Below are 19,750 nucleotides of genomic sequence, written 5' to 3'. Positions count from 1 at the left end.
TATGACCGGTTCTGAGTACTGGAAGTGCTCAGGGACGCTCTGCTTGGGTTCTGGAGTCTCTGGTCCCGTTTTGGCACTGCCAGGACCGGCTCTACAACTGTAGTTGCGCATTTTCTTTGATCCGGAACGGGAAGGTGGATTGGAGTCGGTCTCAGAACTGCTGTTCCAAGGTGGGGAGAAAAGTGAAAAGCGACTGGAGGACTTGCTCTTGGTGAGGTGCTCCACCGGACTGGAGAGGCCAGAGCTGGAGGTGGTGGTGGATCCAGAAGCGCAAAAGAGAGACGCTCTTTCCAGGGAACCTGTACTGCTGGCTGCTCCGGCACTATGAGCCTGCTCCATCTGATGGAAAAAGTCACATTACTATGGGGGTCTCGAACTGGACCTCCAACAAGTTACAAGCAGCTGTGCTGAAAGTACTTCCATCCTACCTGAGCTTTGAGGTTGTTTTTCCATTCCTGGGTCTCCAGAGCTTTGAAGCGTCCATTGCTGTCAGAGGACACTGAGAGACACAGGCGCCGATGGGTCCTGGGGGGTAGCTGGGGCGTCAAGGCCATGGCAAGCGGCCGGGAGCCAGGTTGCTCGTTCCTACTCATCAGATCTGGACAGGAGCCTTAAAAAACAAATCAGATGGACTGAGGTCAATGAACAAATCGTTTACCAGCTCAAATACAAAGTTTAATTTGTTTAATAAGCTAGCAAGTATTCTTGTTCGGTGTAAAGGGGTCCATAGGGATGCATTGAAATATGCATCTAAAAATGTGGTTCTGAGTAAACAAGATGATGATATAGATGGTTGGATAGATACAAGACAAAGATCCATATTCAGTATGCAAACAAAGGAGGATTTAAAAAAAAAAAAAAAAAAAATCTAGACACTTCCAGATCTAGAGCTGGGCAATATTGGCAAAAAATCATTATCTCTGTATTTTTTGGCCGATTTGCGATATCTGAAATATATCACTGTATTTTCATTTTTGGATTAAAAAAAAAAAAAAAAAACTGTATTTAATATCTATTTATTTCACTTGTCGCCTAATGTTGTCCAACACAACAATAATTGAGCTGTGTTTGTTTGGCGCGCATGCGCGAGGAGGTGCTTGTTCACTGAAGTTTAGCGGAGAATCCCAGAACAGAAGGCTCATGCACTTCTGACAGAAAAAAATATTTCCATGGCTTTCTAACATTTACAGATGGAGGATATACATGTGAAATGTAAGCTATGCATTCAGGAAGACAGCACATCTCAAACGCATTAAGAAAATATCGATATATTGTACAAACCCGATATACCGCCCAGCCCTACCCAGATCCCAGAGGGATGGGTAATTATTCTGAAATTAAATAATTCCAATCAGTGTTTATCAGTGGCCATTCATTTAAATCAGTGTTTGTTTCCTTTTACTTCTGCCCACTGAAAATTTACAAAGGCCACAAAGTTTAAAATGTTGTTACGTCTGGGGACATAGTTCACTCTCTAGCGCTCTTAGGTGACTCCGTCCGGACAGAGAGCAGATTTTTTGGCAAATTGTGTCTGTTGTGAATTTAACCTCTTGTTACATAAAGTGGAACCTATTTCTTTGCGTTGAGAATCCTGTTGGGTATATCCCCAATTACGAATATGATTATTTTATGTTAACAATTGTTTTGTTGTTTAAGCCATTTAGTTAATTTTCTTTTCCTTTTTATTCCCGTTAGTTAAGTAGCTGATTTTTGGTTTAGACAGGGAGTCAGGGAAAAATTCTGTCATTTGTTTCTTTTTCTATCACAGGGAGAACATAAATAAAAAAAATAAAAAAAAAATAAAAAAAAAAATAAATAAATAAATAAATAAACTCACCAACACAAGTTAACAGCTGGTTTCAGATTTCTTTATGTTATCTTCTCTGACCCTAGACCAGGGTCATAACAATGTTCTGTTGACATGTTGATGATTGGGGCATTATACAATCTCCCAATACAAAACAAGAGTCCCACTTCAGCTGTGTTCTTAAGTGTTCAACAGGCTGATAAGAAATTGCCCTTAAGTTTCTCCCTATAAGGCACCTGTCTGCCAGCAAATGTGTGTGATTCAATGAGGATGCTCATTAATGGAGCTGAGAGTTTGTTTGATCCAGGAAAGCACGACTCAGCCATTAATACACCCACATATCTCACTTCAGACAGCCATTCCATCGTTTTATTGTTCCGCCAATTGACTATGTGCATGTTTGCTAACACGACACAGCGCTAAACAGCAATTCTGACCAAATCTGCCTGAAGATTCGTTCAGCTGCGAATAAATTTGAAGTATCTGCATATTATCTGGTGAAAATAAACAACCAGTCAACAATGCTAAAAGACATTCAGATTCAAGCAATATTGTGTATTACGATCATTACAGTTCCATACAATTAATTCTTGCTTTAGAGTGTACATTTTGTACCACAGATTTTCAAATGTGAAATTGAAAATATGTAAACTCTCTGCACAAAATAATTGACATTTAAAAAAATATTTTTTAATAAATTGAAGATTTATTTTTATTTCTATTTACTCCAAATAATTTTGCTAAATCAAAATAAGATTTTAGTTCCAGAAGGGCTGAATACCAATGAAGAAAATACTAAAGTCATTCTTAACAGAAATGAACTTTTATTAGACATGACATACACATTATATGAAAAAAAAAAAAAAAAAAAAAAAAAAACAGAAAACGAAATGTGATAGTGTCCTGAATAATCCAAATTTTCCAAATTACTTACCAGTGGCACATGCTGAACGAGAAATTGGCTGGAGCTGCAAACGAGTGCAAATCTTAAGAGAGTTGAGCAGATTTTCTGCAATCATACCTGAATAAAATAGACCACAAGAAAAACAAAAAGGTTGTCCAAAGCAGAACCAAACCAGCAACAGAAAAACAAAAGAAAATTAATATTGGAGTTGTGTGGTTTAAAGACCATGTCTGCACTACAAACATTCATCCCATCAAATGAGTTTTAGAAAACATTGGTCCACATCTGTAGCACAAACGAAATGCTATTAATTAATTATTTTTTTTTAAGTGGATAAACCCTTTTAGTGTAAAAGGGACATGTTGGCATTGGGCCAGGGTGTCACAAACAAAAAAGTTACTTCAAGAGGTATAATAAATGTTTAGGCACATCATTTGAAAGCTTAAAATGTACACAGAAAATGCAGGTGTGCTGTACTGGGTTTCTACACCATCTAACCAATATATTTAGCAGAAGTTATTTTACTGTAAATCGTGGGGTTTTGGAAGTAGAAGGGAATTTTGAAATAATTTGCAGTGAAAATCTATAGAAGACAACACATGTAATGCATATCGTATAGTGGAAAGGTTTATGAAAGCAGCACTTCTGATGATCTGTAATTCATCATGAGGCCTTCTGTTTTACTTTTTTATGGGGATAATCAATATATTTTAAGATTAAAGCTGTTTTGTCCAAGAATCCTGGTATATTTACATTATACAAATTAATCATATATGCTTGCTTTTATAAAAGTGTGCATTTTTTAATAAACAATCAGTTTAAAGACGTTTTAGAAAGACACGATTCTTATTACCAAAAAGCAAAACTCACCATTTTGTTTAGACTGCTCTTTCTTATCCAGCAGATGAGGTGTCATGATGTCTCTGCTCCATTTTTCCAACGTTTCCATCTTCCTCCCTCTGTAAACAATTCAAATAACATTTTCAAAGCCATGTATTTCAGTGTTTGCAGTGTGAGGGATCATGCATATGCTGGTCAGATGTGTGACTGCAGTGAAGGGGGACAGACAGACACCCCCGCACTCAAGCATTCCAGGACTTCAGTCTGCTTCACAAATATATATGGCGTGGTTTCACGATCAGATGCTGGCTTCACGCTGCCGAGCGCAGGCTTGATTATATAAACGGGAAAAATCATCACTGCGTTAAATGAGCGTCCATGTCTCATCAGATGTGTTTGTTCAGCTTCATCCGCGTGGACGTGCGGTTTCGCTGCATGCACGCGACTCAAAACACCAGAGAGCAACGAACAGAACATACACATACAAGACATCTTTAACATTTGTGAGCAGGAAATATATGAAGCATAGAATTGTTCAAACAAACCCCAGCCATTCATCTCTGCAGCGCTCAGCTGAATGAAGCTCACGTGGACAAACGACGTCACGGAAGCGACGAGCTGAGCTTCATGGGAAAAGTAGTCCATATGTGATGGCGAAAGTGGGTAGTTGACAAATAACATCGATTCGTCTTGAATAGAATTTAGCGAATTGATGTATATAGATGAGTGCAAGTCTATTTAGTTGTAGTAGGGTATATATATATATTTACTAGGGAATAGTTTTTTCAGCCTTTACATGAACAAATAAATCTATTAATAATTACAGTAGTAAAATGTACAACTATCTCTGTACATTACTGAATGGTTACCATATTAACACACCATAATTTACAGTGTACTCCAACTTCACAGACACCGTAGTATAACCACAGTACCATTTAGTACCATACCAAAGTAGCCTTATTGTAATTTTAGGCTTCAATGTCTACAAAGCCAATCAAATAAGTGTCTTGAACAGACATGTCGCCTAAATGGATTTTCCATGGCTGTTCAACAAACGTTGTAATAATGAGACCGCATGATAACGGACCCTCATAAACACTGAATAAAGTGTGGCCCAACACAAGTGAGACTTTATTTACATCACAAAGTGTCAGCCTGTGCTCCTCCACCATTCAATTGCTTGCAAGATCTGAATTACTTATGACCTGGTTCTCTCATCTGCTCAAGTCCACCACAAACACACACTCTATTATTCCCGTCTGTTTCAGAGGTGTGGTCTCCTGACCACAAAGAACAAGATTTAAGTTAGAAACGTGAGACATGCAAATGAGAAGATGCGTTTTATAAAGGTACATAGGACTGAACCATTCATAACTGGGTTACATTGTATGGCTGTATTGGCAGTTTTTGCAGAACCCAATCAGAAACACACACACAAACAAATCTGTGCAATTACTGAATCAAATATTTATTCAAGTGGTAGAGCATTGCATTAGCAGCGCAAGGTTGCTGAAAAATATTAGCATGAATGCACTGTAAAGTAAATCGTTTTGGATAAAAGCGTCTGCTAAATGCATAAAAAAATAAATCAAGATACATTAAAATGTATCATTGCATTACAGGAATAAATTGCATTTTTCAAATATAAAGCAGCTATTTTAAATTGTAATAATAATATTTCACAATAGTACTGTTTTTACATCCAGTTAATGCAGTGTGGATGTACCCTGCACAGCATGGTAAGATAGCGGGAATATTCTCTTTGATCGGAGATGAAAGCTGCACTCTAGTGGTAAAGAGACTCTAAAGGTCATGTCAACAGTGTTTACTACTTCTGCTGATCATAAACCTGCTGTGCGCCTGCTTTTGTGATGGTTAATGGAAATGGAGATCGCTGCAAATCAGCTATAAGTGGTCTATATTGTTCTTTTCTATGGAGCCATTTTCACTCGGAGTGGCTCAGGCTGTGAAAGAAAATACATGCATAAAACAATCTTCAGTAAGCGATGGTAACGTATTTGAAAGAAGTTTCTTGTGCTCATCAAGTCTGAAATGTATTTGATTAAGAATGCATAACAAACAGTAATATTAACTGTTTTCTATTTGAATATACTTTAAAATGTAATATATTCCTGTGATTTTCAGCATCATTACTTCAGTCTTCAGTGTCACATGATCCACATACTGCCGCTTTTTGATCAATTCTCATAAACACTGGATAAAATGTGGCCTTGAATTGAATGCATCCTTGCTGAATAAAAGCAACATGACATTGTATAAACATTTTTAATTGATTTTATACAAAAACAATATATGACCCTGGTCTTAAGTGTAATTTTTTTTAAATTGAGATTTTTTCATCATCTGAAAGCTGAATATTATATCGGAAAATATTTGCCCGAGATACAACTATTTGAAAATCTGGAATCTGAGGGTGCGAAAAAAACAAAAAAAAAATCTAAATATTGAGTAAATCACCTTTAAAGTTGTCCAAATGAAGTTTTTAGCAATGCATATTACTAATCAAAAATTAAATGTTGACATTTTTACGTTAGGAAATGTACAAAATATCTTCATGGAACATAATCTTTACTTAATATCCTAATGATTTTTGGCATAAAAGAAAAAAATCATAATTTTGACCCATACCATGGTTTTTTTGTTTTTTTTTGGCTATTGCTACAAATATACCCCAGCAACTGCTTAAGACTGCTTTTGTGCTCCAGGTTACATTTATAAATCAAAGGACACCTTGAAGAAGGTACAAAAGGTGCACGACAATTGTCCAGTGTGCTTGTTGATGACATAAATTTCAAGCACGCTTAATTAAAACATTCTTGGAAATGCTAAAGGAAGAAACCTCATTATAACGCTGTAATTTGCCTACATGTGTGCTGAAAGCCTGATATTCACACCCTTATCTAGTGCCTACTGTAGTCACAAGAGAAATCAGCGTGTGTGTGTGTGTGTGTGTGTGTGTGTGTGTGTGTGTGTGTGTGTGTGTGTGTGTGTGTGTGTGTGTGTGTGTGTGTGTGAACTCACCAAACCTCAAACAACTGTCTCGCATCTGCAGTATCAAAACCCGAGCACTGAACGTATCATCATTTTATCCCAAACTTCCAAACATGAGAAGGTTTTGCATCAATTATATAAACAACAAAACTGTGACATTAAGTATACATTTCTCTAAATAGTGAATAGTGGCTAATTAATACATATATAAGGAAGTAATAGATCATTTAATACAAAATTAGGGGGATGTGACAGCATTACACGAATCTTACAAATAAATTTATGCTAAATACAGCAAATAAAATAGATGTATCATTATATCTGATTTTAAAACATGGCTAACAGCAGCATTTATCTACAAATAATAAGCTTTTCTTAAGAAGACCATTTCTTAAAAACAGATTCGCTTTCATATGTTTGACTAAAATATATTGGACTTGTTATTCGCTAAAAATGATGTAGAAGACAACATAATAGAGAGTAATGAAATGTTTATGTATTGTTATAAATAAACCAAAAAGAATGGCAAGAAATCAGATATCTTTTCATTGGTCTTTACTATTGTCTGAGCATTACACTCCTTTAACTTAATGAAATTCTTGTGTACATTGTTACAAAGAATGAGAATGGAGGTTTTTCAGAAGGCTTTGTTTGTGAATGGGATCTTTAGCGTGTGTTTTAAGGCCAGCGTTGAGTCCACCTGTTCAGAGGAGAGTAACGTGTGCCACTGAGCCACAGGCTTGCGTGGGTTGGACAGCATATCCGCCCAATGACGCAGCTGGTTTCCTGTAGCATCACAGCTCAGATAGATCTTGCCAATCGCATCATTTCTGCTCATTTTGTCATGATCCCACACAGAGATGACCAGCTGGACTTTCTGTATTAAGGAATATTGAGCAAAAGAAATGGTTATACACAATTGAAATTACTTGATGAGGTTGAAATCATATGAGAATGATATTCTGACTTTACAACTCTATTTATATTTTCCTCACAGACACAAATCAAACCATCGAAAACCAGTTGGTCTAATAGAGAAATGCTCAGGTACTTCTGAGGATAAACATCACAGTGGCTCCGGAAGATCACAGCAAATCATTTATTTGCCATTGGCGCTTAATTCATCTTAGCAACCGGTTTCTAGGCATCACTCACCTGAATCTGTTCAAATGACACCTCAAAAGTGAATGATTCATTAAAGTATGGATTCAGTGTCTGCTTCTTCACTGATGTTTTCTTCTTCTTCCACTTTTTCTTATCCAGAATCAATTGGACTTTCACATAAGGGTCTACAGAACAAAAACAGAACTATTAATCAATGGCTAAGCTAAACACACTCTCTATATCTTCTTGAAATAATGCTATGGCTAAAAATACGTTGGAATTGGAATAACACAGCAATTTTTTTTTTTTTTTTTTTTTTTTTTTTTTTATGTATATTAATTTCAAATTCTTCCATGCTTCACAACACTTTCAAAGTGATGGACCAGCAAAGGACCAGTTCAAACCAGCAATGGACCAGTATAAACCAGCAAAGGACCAGCATAAACCAGCAAAGGACCAGTTCAAACCAGCAATGGACCAGCATCCCAGCGTCAAAACATACCTAACCAACATATGCAGTTTTTTTTCAACAGCATCAGTAGTGATTGCTGACTACACTTTAGAGGATGTAGGACATTTTAGTAAGAATGTCACCTGAAGAGCCACCATGGTCCATCCTCTTCAGGTTCTTGGCTTCCAGGATGATCACAGTGAGTTTACTACTAGCCGGGACATAACGAAGAGAAAAGCAGATCTCTCCCAGATGCTCTTGCTGTGAAAAGGACACAGTACTGTATGTAAGGGTCAAAATAACTTTTTGGGACTTGCAGTTGAATTCCAGTTTTTAGAGAATAAGACTGTGCACTGTATATAGATACTGAACTAAACCTCATGTTTGGAAGCTTCGCTCAGCTCTCTCCACTCCTCGATCACATGATTCCAGTCCACTGTGGACAGACTGAGTCTGATCTCGCCGATGATGTCGTGTTTGGAGAATCTGTTAAAGTCATAGACTTGCATCACCAGTATCGACTCGGTCAGCTCCTTCTGAGGGATCTGCAAGTGATGAAAACAACACATCAACAACTCCACCTCATCAGGTCATCGATTAAGCCGACAAAAGACTGTTGTTCTAATATGAATCTATTTCCCCTATGATAATGAATGATTTATTATTCTGCGTGGTTTACCTGATATTTGAAATTTTCATTGAACACTGGGTTTAGGGTTTTCCTGAAGACTTTGGTCTCATATGTTTTGAACTTGCTGGGAAGGATGTAGACTTTCACATAAGGGTCAGATGTCCCTCCTGAGTCCATCGCTTTCAAAGCAGCAGCTTCTTTTATCCCTACAGTCAGCTGATGAGAAATATGGTACAGTATATAGTGGATTATGATCTTAAAAACAGTTTTAATCTAAAAGCGTTTTCTACATTACTAGTCTTGTGCAGAACAATTCATCCATGAAAATTAATCCACAATAATAATACTTCCTGCCTGTTGAGGGCACTGCTGTAAAATCAGTGAAAGAGATATAGTGACCTCTGATCTGGATGTGTTGAACTCCAGTGAGTACTGCAGTTTTCCTCTCTGCTGCTTAGCTGATCCATACTCCCCACCCTCCGTCTCAGGCTGGACCTGTCGGTTAATCCAGTTTCCCATTAGTGAACATTTGATTTCCACAGTTTAGGAAACCTAAATGAATTGTCCACCCAAAAATGAAAATCTGCTGAAAATGTACTCACCCTCAGGTTATACAAGATATAGATGAGTTTGTTTTTCATCAGAGCAGATTTAGAGAAATTTAGCATCACATCACTTGCTCACCAATGGATGCTCTGCAGTGAATGGGTGCCATCAGAATGAGTGTCAAAACAGCTGATAAATACATCAAAATAATCCACGAGTAAAGCTGTGTGTTTGTAAGAAACAAATCCATCATCAACACATTTTTAACTTCAAACCATTGCTTCTGGCTAAAATAAAAGTCCTCTATCCATAATATTGCTTTCTGCAGTGAAAAGGTTACTTCGTCTAAATCAGGATAGAAATATCCACAGATCAAGCACCATTCAAAGGCCAAAACAATCCTAAATATGTAAATAGTTTTTGATATGAGAGACTTTTTCACTGGATGAAGCATAATTATGAATTATAGACTTGTATTTTGGCAAGAACCTTATTGATGGATTTTGTTTCTTATAAACAAACAGCTTTTCTCATCAGCAGATGTTAATTGTTGGACTAGACTCAACTGGATTGGATTATTGTGATGTTTTTATCAGCTGTTTGGACTCTCATTCTGACGGCACCCATTCACTTCCGAGGATCGATTGGTGAGCAAGTGATTGAATGATAGATTTCTCCAAATCTGTTTCCATTAAGAAAATTCATTTACACCTTAAATGATAATATTTAATAATCCAAATAATTTTTTTTTGGATTAGCTGTTCCTTTAAAGGACCATGTCAACAATGGCAGCCAATGGTGTGAATTTGGAGACGGGACTTGGATGTTTTTTTTTTTTTTTCAACCAATAGCAGATGATGGGTGTGTTCAGGAATTTTGTTTTGCCACACTACTGCAAACAGTACACACCTTGCCTTTAAAATCTCTTAAAAGAAAAAAAAATACATACAGTAGGCATAAATGAGATAATTATTGATATATTGCAAGATTAAAGGACAATAAAAGCAATGTTAAAAGCATTGACGTATTTGATGAGAAACCTACTACAGTATCTTGGACTTTCAAAGACAAGGACACCCATGTGAGATTAAGTGAGAAGTTTCCAAAATGCTTTATTTTTCTGACTAGAAGAACAATTTGAGCAGCATTCACAAGCATGGATGCTCCATCTCTCACCAGAGCTGTGGTTGTAGATCCTGATATCCCTTTCATACTGATCTTCTGGTCCAACTTCTTCTTCCTCTTCTTTTTCCCTTTGCAGCAGCATTTCACACAGCAGCATATCACACAGATGAGAATGAGCAGGATGACGGCAGCAAATATAGCGTAGATGGCCCATCTTGGCACTGTTGTGGCAAAAACGACAATATTCCATCACATATCACAGTCCGGGGACACACATCTGAAGGATGAGGTGAGACCAAGGCCAGGAGTGTTAAGACAAGTTAAAGTTGTAACAAGTGAAAATGAAATGTGCGGAATAAGATCGGCCCTCGTGGAGCAGGTGCTGAAATGAGGATTCATATGATATACTCACAAGGAATCCTGTCCAGGAGAGAGGGCAGGAAGCCTGGAGCAGCTGTTGTGGTGTTGGTGTGAAGTGTTTCAGTTGGTTTTAATGTTGGTCTTGGTGTCATGGTGAAATGGATGAGGCCAGTGGGTCACTGGAAATATACATACAAAAGACAGTTCGTGTCTGGCAAGTGTTAGTAACCTTGTTTTGTGATGGCCCCTACTGGTTAGAATGGTTGTGCAACACTTTAGTCAGCCCGAAGGGAACGGTTTACAAGAAATTGTAGGAATAGTTGACCCGAAAGTGGAAATTCTGTAAGTATGTCATTTCAAAACCTTGGTAAATATAATTAGGAGTCCACTGGAGTCCACTGGAAAACTGAGGATGAACAAATGAAGGCTGAATTAAAATTTTTGAGCAAACTATCCCTAATGAATGCTATTTCTGCTATGGAATAAAAAAATATAATAATAACTCAATTGTGATTTTTTTTTTTTTTTAATCTCAAAATTCATACTTTTTTTCCTCAGATTTGCAAGATATAAACAAACTGAGATTGAAACAAGTCAGTATTGTGAGATATAAAGTTTTAATTACCTTTTTATTTTTTTATTCTGTGGTGAAAACAACAAAAATAAAAATTAAATCAAGCAAGCAAACAAAATAGCAAGAATCGCGAGAAGTAAATTTAGAATTCTGAGGAAAAAAAGTCTGAATTATGAGATTTAAACTTACAACTGTGTGATGCGAACCTGGAATTGTGAATAAAAATCCAGAATTCTTATTTAATATAAAAACGTTAGTGGTTCCATAATTTATCATTTTAATAAAGTAAAATTTAGAGACAATTTAAAACAAGTAACTGCAACTGAAAAAATCTTACACCGTGTCTACACTGGATGCGGTGTGGCATGGCACGTCAAATCCCAGACAGAAAACTGCTGCTGCGTTCTATTTATGACGTATTGACACAGATTTCAAATGATTTTCAATAGTGGCTTTGCTGCGTCCATTGTAGACAGACTTTAGCTGTTGCACGTCCAGTGTAAACACGGTGTTAGATGTTACAAGTCTGCCTTATTAAACTCTGGGTTGCATGACTAAAAAGCATGTCATCACCACCAAAGTTAAACATGTTGACAGCCACCTGCAGTCCATTAAAACTGGGTGTGCTTAAAGTGTACAGATAACATTCTTTTTCAGTGAAACAGTCATAAAAATTGAATAGTGCTGCCTTGAGAATACAGTAAAAAAATTTCACGAACAAGACTGTTGCAATGCAACAGTAAAGGACTTAAATAGTCCAAGTCCCAGTTTCGAAAGAGAGAGAGAAAAGTGTAAATAAGAATAACAAAATACACGATTATGCCTGAGAATGATGCCTTAAATAAAAATAATCGAATGGAACTATAATCAAAAGCGGCACAAAATAGCTACAAACTGAACATAAAAACACATTTCCATGAAAGAAGTGCACTTCAATATAAAACAGAGCATTATAGTGGCACTTACTGGTGTAAAATTAAATCCTTTGGAATAGTGTCTCCTCAGTTGTAGTTTAAAACATAAAGAATAATATTCTGAATAATATGAACACATTCCTAAACCGTTCACTGTATGCAGAGCCACAGAGAGGGGAAGGAAGTCACTGCCCACTGCAGAAACTGCATCAGCTCAGGAAAGAGCCACTGGAATGTGCCATTTACTAACCATTGAGGCTTTAATCATTCGGTGAGACAAGAGACTGTTGTTTATCTCAGTTCCATTAATACAGTACAATTCAGTATTTCCAACAGCCAACTTTTTGCCTTTGAAGAGTAGCTGCTTAAACTTTTTATGACATTTTAAATCTTTTATGACAGTTGTGAAAATAGGAAAGAGAAAGAAAGACACTACAAAAGAAAGAAAGAGAGGGATAAAGGCGAAGAGTGAAAGAGATCAACATTAAAAATCACAAAAAGACAAAATGACAGAAGTGCAGATTTACACACACTGTATATCATATCATCCATCCATCTTCCAAACTGCTTAACCTATAGGGTCGCAGGGATAAATAGTGAGGAGTGATAACAAAATACGCTACTATTTGTCTAAAATTATATAAACAAATCTAATTTTCAGGTACAATGGAACTATAATTGAAAGAGACGCAGAAACTGAGCATAAAGACAAATTTATGACAAATAAGTGAACATCAACATAAAAAGTGTCATGCTGATAATGTCAGATAAAACTTAAGCAAAACATGGTCAGGTCAGATTGAATGAATAATATTTGGTCCCAAATTTTCACTGGTAGTCCACTGTTTGAACAATTCTTTGGGTATAATACATCATAGTTTACTTTATTTTGCTAACCTCACTTACATAAATGAACTAGTGTCCTGCACCCACTAGTAAAAAAAAAAAAAAAAACAGATATCTGTTGTCTAAAAAAAATTTTTTGACTCCCTTTTTTAACAGCCTAGTATCAGATATATCTTGTTAATTTTGCTAAATATCATTCCATATAACAAATACTCCCAATATGCATTTTTTATTTACATAGTTAACACTCAACTAGAACTTGTTGGATCCACTTGAAACCTGTCTAGAAAAGGCAATGAAATACACATTAACTCAACTTGCCTTTTTTATCCTCCACTCGCAGTTGCAGCTGTTGTCTTGTCCAGTTCTGCAGTATTAAACAATTAAGTCATCGTCTTGTGCTGGAATCCAAAAATAGTTGGAAATGAAGACTAGGCCACTTAGACAGCTCTCCTAACGTGTTCCTTCAATACATAAAGAAATGTGCGGCACCTGCCACACCTCAATAATACACAAAACTGCCTGTGCATATGCCTTTACAGGAATAGGTAACACCTCATGTGAAACTCAAATGGTACACAAACAGTCAGATAGCCTACAAGATATTCAAATAATTTCTTATAAGGAAGAGCTAAATATTACAGCTGACTAAGTGCTGATAGCATGAACAGCTTCCTTCTTGCTCTTGAAATACTGTATGTTCTGCTGTGATGAGCAGTGAAAACATACTGGGAATTACAACAGAAACCAGTCTTACCACACTACTGTTTGAATATTAATGGTAATCTGATCATGAAGAAAATTTATTTATTTATCACTTTAATGTCAAACATACTTTATTTGTTTAAAATCCTTGTTCAGTAATGTAGAACATTTTATATATTCCAAATATCTATAGGCTACGTTATGAAATAACTTTTGTTAATTCATTATCTCCATTTTTATAGATCTGACGCTTGACTGATTGCACTATTGGAAGAGAGCTGAACTGGATGATGACATCACTGAATCATCAATGAACTGACTTTAAGCTGGAAAAATGACTCATTATCAGTGTTGGAGAAAGTTCGTTTTAAAAGTAATACATTACAATATTGCGTTTCTCCCTAAAAAAGTAACTAACTGTGTGACTTAGTTACTTTATGTGAAAAGTTATGCGTTACGTTACTTTTGATTACTTTCGCATTGCTTTTTAAATATGTGCAGGGCTGTTGTTAATATAAGAAGTTCTAATTATAGCAAATGTAAAAGCCCTTTCACACTAAAAAGTGTAATGAATTAACCTCAGGCTGAAGGAAAAGTAAATTCACGTCTGTACAGTAGAACACGTAAATAAACGCCTGATAATTTTGCCAATAAAGTTTTGACTTTATGATTGTATTTATGCCCATGTGTGATGATAAATGAGCATGTTGTGTTTTGAGTTACAAATTAAACTAAGTAAATTATTAATTTCTCAGTGAAATACTATATAAATACTTTATAATCATGGTCCATTAATTAGCCAAAATAAAATTAAATATATGTTTAATTTAAACTGCATTCCAGCAAAAGTTCCAGTTAGCATAATCAAAGCTTTATTTGCATGTCCAGCATTTACAGTAGGCTATTATTTACAAAAGTATTCAGAACATTAAGCAAAGAGATCAAAATAAAGGGGGGAAATTATGAATATAAAACCAATAATAATGGGCTTATAATAATAATATACAATTATAATGGGTGTTACAACCAGCTCGTATCAAGCCGCAACACAAAAGAGGGATCAAGCAGAAACGTTTGAATCAAAAAAGAGGTTTTATTGAATGAGAGGAGAGGAAAACCAATCAGAAGCTCTCACGACCTCGACCAATAGAATCAGGAGACTCAGGGTCGTCACATGGGGAAAAGACTATTAGTTAATGGACTTATGGATAAAAATGTTTTCTTGTAGACCTATTTTATATTATGCACTTTCTGTAACATTTATTCATGATGAATTTGAACGCTGACAATTGCACATAATACAGTCCAGTAGCCAAGGCCTATGGTTAATATAATAATGTAATAATTTCTATAATAAATAATATAATAACTTCTAAATTCAAAATAAAATATTAAGGAATCCACCTCTGATAATCTCAGGTTGCTATGATCAATGCAGGTTTGTTTACATTTAACACGTGGCCACAAGAAAAATATGTAGTTCCCTAGCCATAAGAAGTCATGGACACAAGAAATAGATTGTTATTAGGGATGTCCCGATCAGGTTTTTTGTCCTCGAGTCCGAGTCATTTGATTTTCTGTATCTGCTGATACAGAGTCCCGATCCGATACTTCTATAATACATAAAAAAAAGAATAAAGAAGAGCGAAAAAACAGATCCAGGATGTTCAATAAATTACATTTTGAAATATATTCAAATATAAAACAGCTATTTTAAATAGGCTAGTGAAAATATTTCAAACATTTTACTGTTTTGCTGTACTTTGGATCAAATAAATGCAGGCTTGGTGAACAGAAGAGACTTCTTTAAAAAAAAAAAAAAAAAAAAAAAAAACATTAACAAGCTTACTGTTCAAAAACTTCTGACTGGTAGTATAGGCAACTTTAATTTTTCTCTTATTTTCTAGCTTTTAATTGGCTTATAAATCTATAAATGCTGGACAATAACAAATAATAAATCATTTGTTTATATACTGCAAACACTGTTTATCACATAATAAGGCAGAATAGTTTCTATACTGTAATAAATGTCAATTAGCACTGCATTTTTCATACTTTATTTATCACCTGCTGGAGATGACTTAAAAATAATTTATTGTCGTGATCGTATATTAATGTCTTCGTGTTTGCATAAGTTACTGTTTTCCTGTGAAAACTACAGCGATAGCTGGACGCTTTTGTCCATATTAGGAGTTTCCTGATATCACTATCATCTCGAGAGCGCTTTATATTCAAGTTCTCCAAGACAACAAGAAATTCATAATGTCATCATTAAGGATCTCCTCATTGGCTGCACTTTACCTCTGTCAAATGTGGGGGAGAGGCATTAAATAATTGAAATGTCAGTTTTAACTGGAGGAAAATATAGTGTGATACAATAATAAAACAGATTCATTTGTATTTTCATGCTCTTGTAATACAATAAAACCTTTGAAACCTTTTTTGATAGGAAACTAGTTGTGTTGACATAAAATAAAAATGTTTAATGGCAATTACTAGATTAATTTTTTATTACATTTTTATAGTTGAAAGGTTAAAATATTAATAGAATGTAAAAATTTACAATACCAATTTATACGATTACGACTCGACTCGGACTCAGCCTTTAAGAACTCGGACTTGACTCCAACTTGGCCCCTTTTGGACTCGGACTCGGACTTGGACTTGATGTGTAAGGACTTGGTCTTGACTCGTACTCGGCAAAGGTGGACTCGGACCCAACTCTTTCGAGCATAATTTCCAAGGTGGATATTTTGACATATTTCCTATGTATTTGTCGTTACTAGAGCAAAAATAAGCAAATTCGATTATCAAGTGTTTTGATCAAAACACTTGAAAATGCTTATTTTTCACGCCTTTCTCTGCGTGAGCCCTGAACACCAGAACACCGCGAGTATTGAATTGTGCTCTTTCACATCTTTTTGTTTGTTCAAACTGCGATTTATATTTGTCTGTTTAAGTGCAGGAGGGACTTTGAGGAGAACTTCGCAGAAGAGAGCTCGGTTCAGTGTCCCTGTCTGTGATACGCGGCACTCTCTCTCGTCGCACCTAACACGGCACGCGCTACTCTGTTCAGCTTTTTCGTGTCTTGTGTTTGGATGCTTTAATGTTTAAACCGACAAGCGGTAAGGCTTAAAAACATGTGAAAAAGATAAGCTTTCGTGACAATGCGCAGCAATGGCCCCTCAACTGTCCTGAGCATCTTTTTAGGCTGGCCTCAGCCAGTCGGTTATATAAAATATCAAGGTGAAAGTCATCATAGCTTGCTTAGTATAGACCCAGCTCCCAACCCAACTTTGAGAATAGATTAACGGCGATATTTTTTTTATCGCCCGATAAGAGTCTCGCGTTAACGCAGCACGTTAACGCCGATAACGGCCCACCACTAATATATATATGTATCCGAGTCCTGATCGGGAGGTAACGACTGATTCCGATCTAGTCTGAAACCACGCGATCGGGCCCGATTTCCGATCACGTGATCGGATCTGGACATCCCTAATTTTCATTCTCTTAACATAGCATCTTGAGGCCACTACATAGCTCGACAAAATGATCTCTTGGCCACAACATATTATCATATTCCTATGAGTTATTATGTCATGGCGACGACAAAACTAAGTGAACTGACCATGTCACCTTCCGGGCACCATACTATACAAAAAGCCTAAAGGTGACTTGACTTGACTAGAGTGTCTGCTCATTTGCAATACGTCTATAGCCTATAGGTTTCCTGTCAGGAAATTTATGTAAAAGTGACATCTTAAAGATGTCTATCAGATGTTTGTACACAGCAGATGCTATCCAGATGAAGTGATCTTTAACAGATGTATATGTGCTATCCCAGTTATGAGCCAGTACGTTTTAGTGAATCAAAACCATGCACAGCAATAAACTGTAGTCAAAAGGCTCACAAACCTGCGACGGGTTTATTCTCCAGTAAATAATAATTCATCAGACTGATTACTGAAACAACATTGCTGGACTGCCAGTTTTTTTTTTTTTTTTTTGTGACGTCCATCTCGAAATGAAACCAGTTACGATCCATAAACCTGAAATCAGCACCATTACAGGATTTTCTTTATATGGCAACGGACAGTTAAAGACACAGCCTTTTTACTGGCTATTTTAATAAAAGCACAAACTACACCAGCAAATCTGATTTAAAGGGTTAGTTCACCCAAATATCTTAAACTGTGTTCCGAAGATGAACGGAGGAGTTTGGAACGACATGAGGGTGAGTCATTAGCCCTATTCGGACGGGACTAGTTTTCTAAACTACGTTTGAGTTTCGATTCTTACCACCTGACGTCTGCGATTTTCATGTAACAATTCGGACGGGACTGTTTTTTTTTTGTTTTTTGTAGTAGGCTAAACCTACCGTATGTTTAATTTTCATAAAGGTACATATGTAACATTATGTAACTGAGTGCATAAATGAACGTGAGTAATCTTACCTGATGCTGATATTATAATAGCCGGTATTAACAGTTTACGTGATCTGCTCTTTATTAAATTTTTTTATTAGTTTTTTATTATTATTTCGTTGCCGGTAAGCAATATATCAAACATGCACGTGGTAAGAGCATCTTCGGTAATTCACGTTGGCCAAAACACACAAGGAAACGCAATGTTAAATAAAATATCACCGGCAATCAGAGACATTCGCATTCGGATGAGATTCGTTTTCTCAGAGAATCAATGAGTTTGCTGAAAAACAGTAGGTAATTTGCTCTGGAATTATCACAGAGGTTGTGTGAGAAAAACACAGACGTGGCTGATACGGACGGGATTAAAATCACCAAGTACGTCTGTGAAACACATATGCCGCGTTTCCACCTAAATTACCCGGAACATTTGTATCAGGAACTTTTTTTCCCAGGAACTTTTTCCCCCCAGACCTGTTGCTTTCTGCGTTTCCACCGCGGCCTAAAGTACCGGGAAGATTAGGCAAATAGACTGGTGACATAGGTCAGCACGCGTTTCTTAATACAAAGTACGCTGATTTTGGACGTGCGTCCTCGGTAGTTCGGACTTTGTGCATTCGACTCGGGAGTGTGATGTCTGCGACGACGCGAATCCGGTAATTCTGCAAACAGCAGTACTTCATAACTTCAGTCAGCTGACCATGGCTACTGCAATTTTCCTCTCTGTATATTTACAATAAAACGAAATAGGATATCAAATACCACTGCCTCCTTTCGTTTTCATTTAAACAATGAATAAGCTGCAGAAATGTACTTAGTTCAGGGATATTTATAATTATATATATATATACAGCCAATGAAGCGAAATATTATATAAATTTGCCTTTTTATTTTCATTTTAACATATAGATAAATTGAATACAGACCAAAAAAAAAACTGTTAGATTTACCCCGCAGCTGAATGATATTTTATTATTAACCACTAAAGACACATCAGAGCCAGCGGCACACATCAGAAGGTCTATCCGAGGTGAAGCTGCTCTCTGCGGATACATGAGCACTGAGCTCCTGCTGATCGCGTGGAGCTCACCGTCTCTAAGATCGGTGAAACACATTTTTAAATAGGCGCTGCCTTTATAAATAAACCACAGATTTGAGTTTTAAACAACTACATTCTCGCCTGAAATACTTTTAAAATTACATTTCATGACACAATAACAGTAATATTTTGATCTGAAAATGATCTGAATAAATGGTGGTTGAATCCAAACAATGCTGTGTGAACTCAACCAATCAGGATGTCTAGCATCCAAGACCTGCCCCCGAAAGTTCCAGAACTTTGAAAAAGTACCACCTAGCCAGCAGGGACTTTCTGAGGGGCATTTTTTTTTACCCCAAACGTTATTTAGTTCCTGGTTCCTGCGGTGGAAATGCAACTAGTCCCGTCCGAATAGGGCTATTAATGACATAATTTAATTTTTTGGATGAACTAACCCTTTAA

At 36.4% G+C, this 19,750-nt stretch overlaps 2 protein-coding genes across 3 annotated transcripts in view; both read right to left on the bottom strand.

The window, feature by feature from the left end:
• LOC113067081 (uncharacterized) overlaps positions 1-4,156 on the bottom strand; it is a 6,689-nt gene extending 2,533 nt beyond the window's left edge. The window contains exons 1-5 of the mRNA XM_026239316.1: positions 4,097-4,156; positions 3,582-3,670; positions 2,742-2,828; positions 429-610; positions 1-339 (exon numbers count right to left, since the gene is read on the bottom strand). The exon at positions 1-339 is cut by the window's left edge and continues 2,533 nt beyond it. Coding sequence (XP_026095101.1) covers positions 1-339; positions 429-610; positions 2,742-2,828; positions 3,582-3,660 — 687 coding nt within the window. The 5' untranslated portion in view covers positions 3,661-3,670; positions 4,097-4,156. The remainder of the gene's footprint in view (positions 340-428; positions 611-2,741; positions 2,829-3,581; positions 3,671-4,096) is intronic.
• Positions 4,157-6,232: 2,076 nt separating this feature from the next.
• syt8 (synaptotagmin VIII) lies at positions 6,233-13,608 on the bottom strand. Of its 2 annotated transcripts, none has more exons than XM_026239314.1 (9): positions 13,439-13,608; positions 10,836-10,962; positions 10,475-10,644; positions 9,152-9,247; positions 8,801-8,968; positions 8,499-8,666; positions 8,265-8,382; positions 7,722-7,855; positions 6,233-7,443 (listed from the first exon to the last, which is right to left on the bottom strand). In XM_026239314.1, the coding sequence occupies exons 2-9, from the start codon at positions 10,933-10,935 to the stop codon at positions 7,204-7,206; spliced, it is 1,194 nt and encodes a 397-aa protein (XP_026095099.1). In that variant the 5' UTR covers positions 10,936-10,962; positions 13,439-13,608; the 3' UTR covers positions 6,233-7,203. The 2 variants fall into 2 exon arrangements, with proteins under 2 accessions (XP_026095099.1, XP_026095100.1); XM_026239315.1 differs by lacking the exon at positions 13,439-13,608 and adding an exon at positions 12,324-12,606.
• Positions 13,609-19,750: the final 6,142 nt, after the last annotated feature.

Source organism: Carassius auratus, chromosome 50 (assembly GCF_003368295.1).
Source record: "Carassius auratus strain Wakin chromosome 50, ASM336829v1, whole genome shotgun sequence".
In the NCBI taxonomy this organism is placed as follows: Eukaryota; Metazoa; Chordata; class Actinopteri; order Cypriniformes; family Cyprinidae; genus Carassius; species Carassius auratus.
Note: the sequence above shows the minus strand (reverse complement) of the source record. Positions and strands in the feature narration are given on the sequence as shown.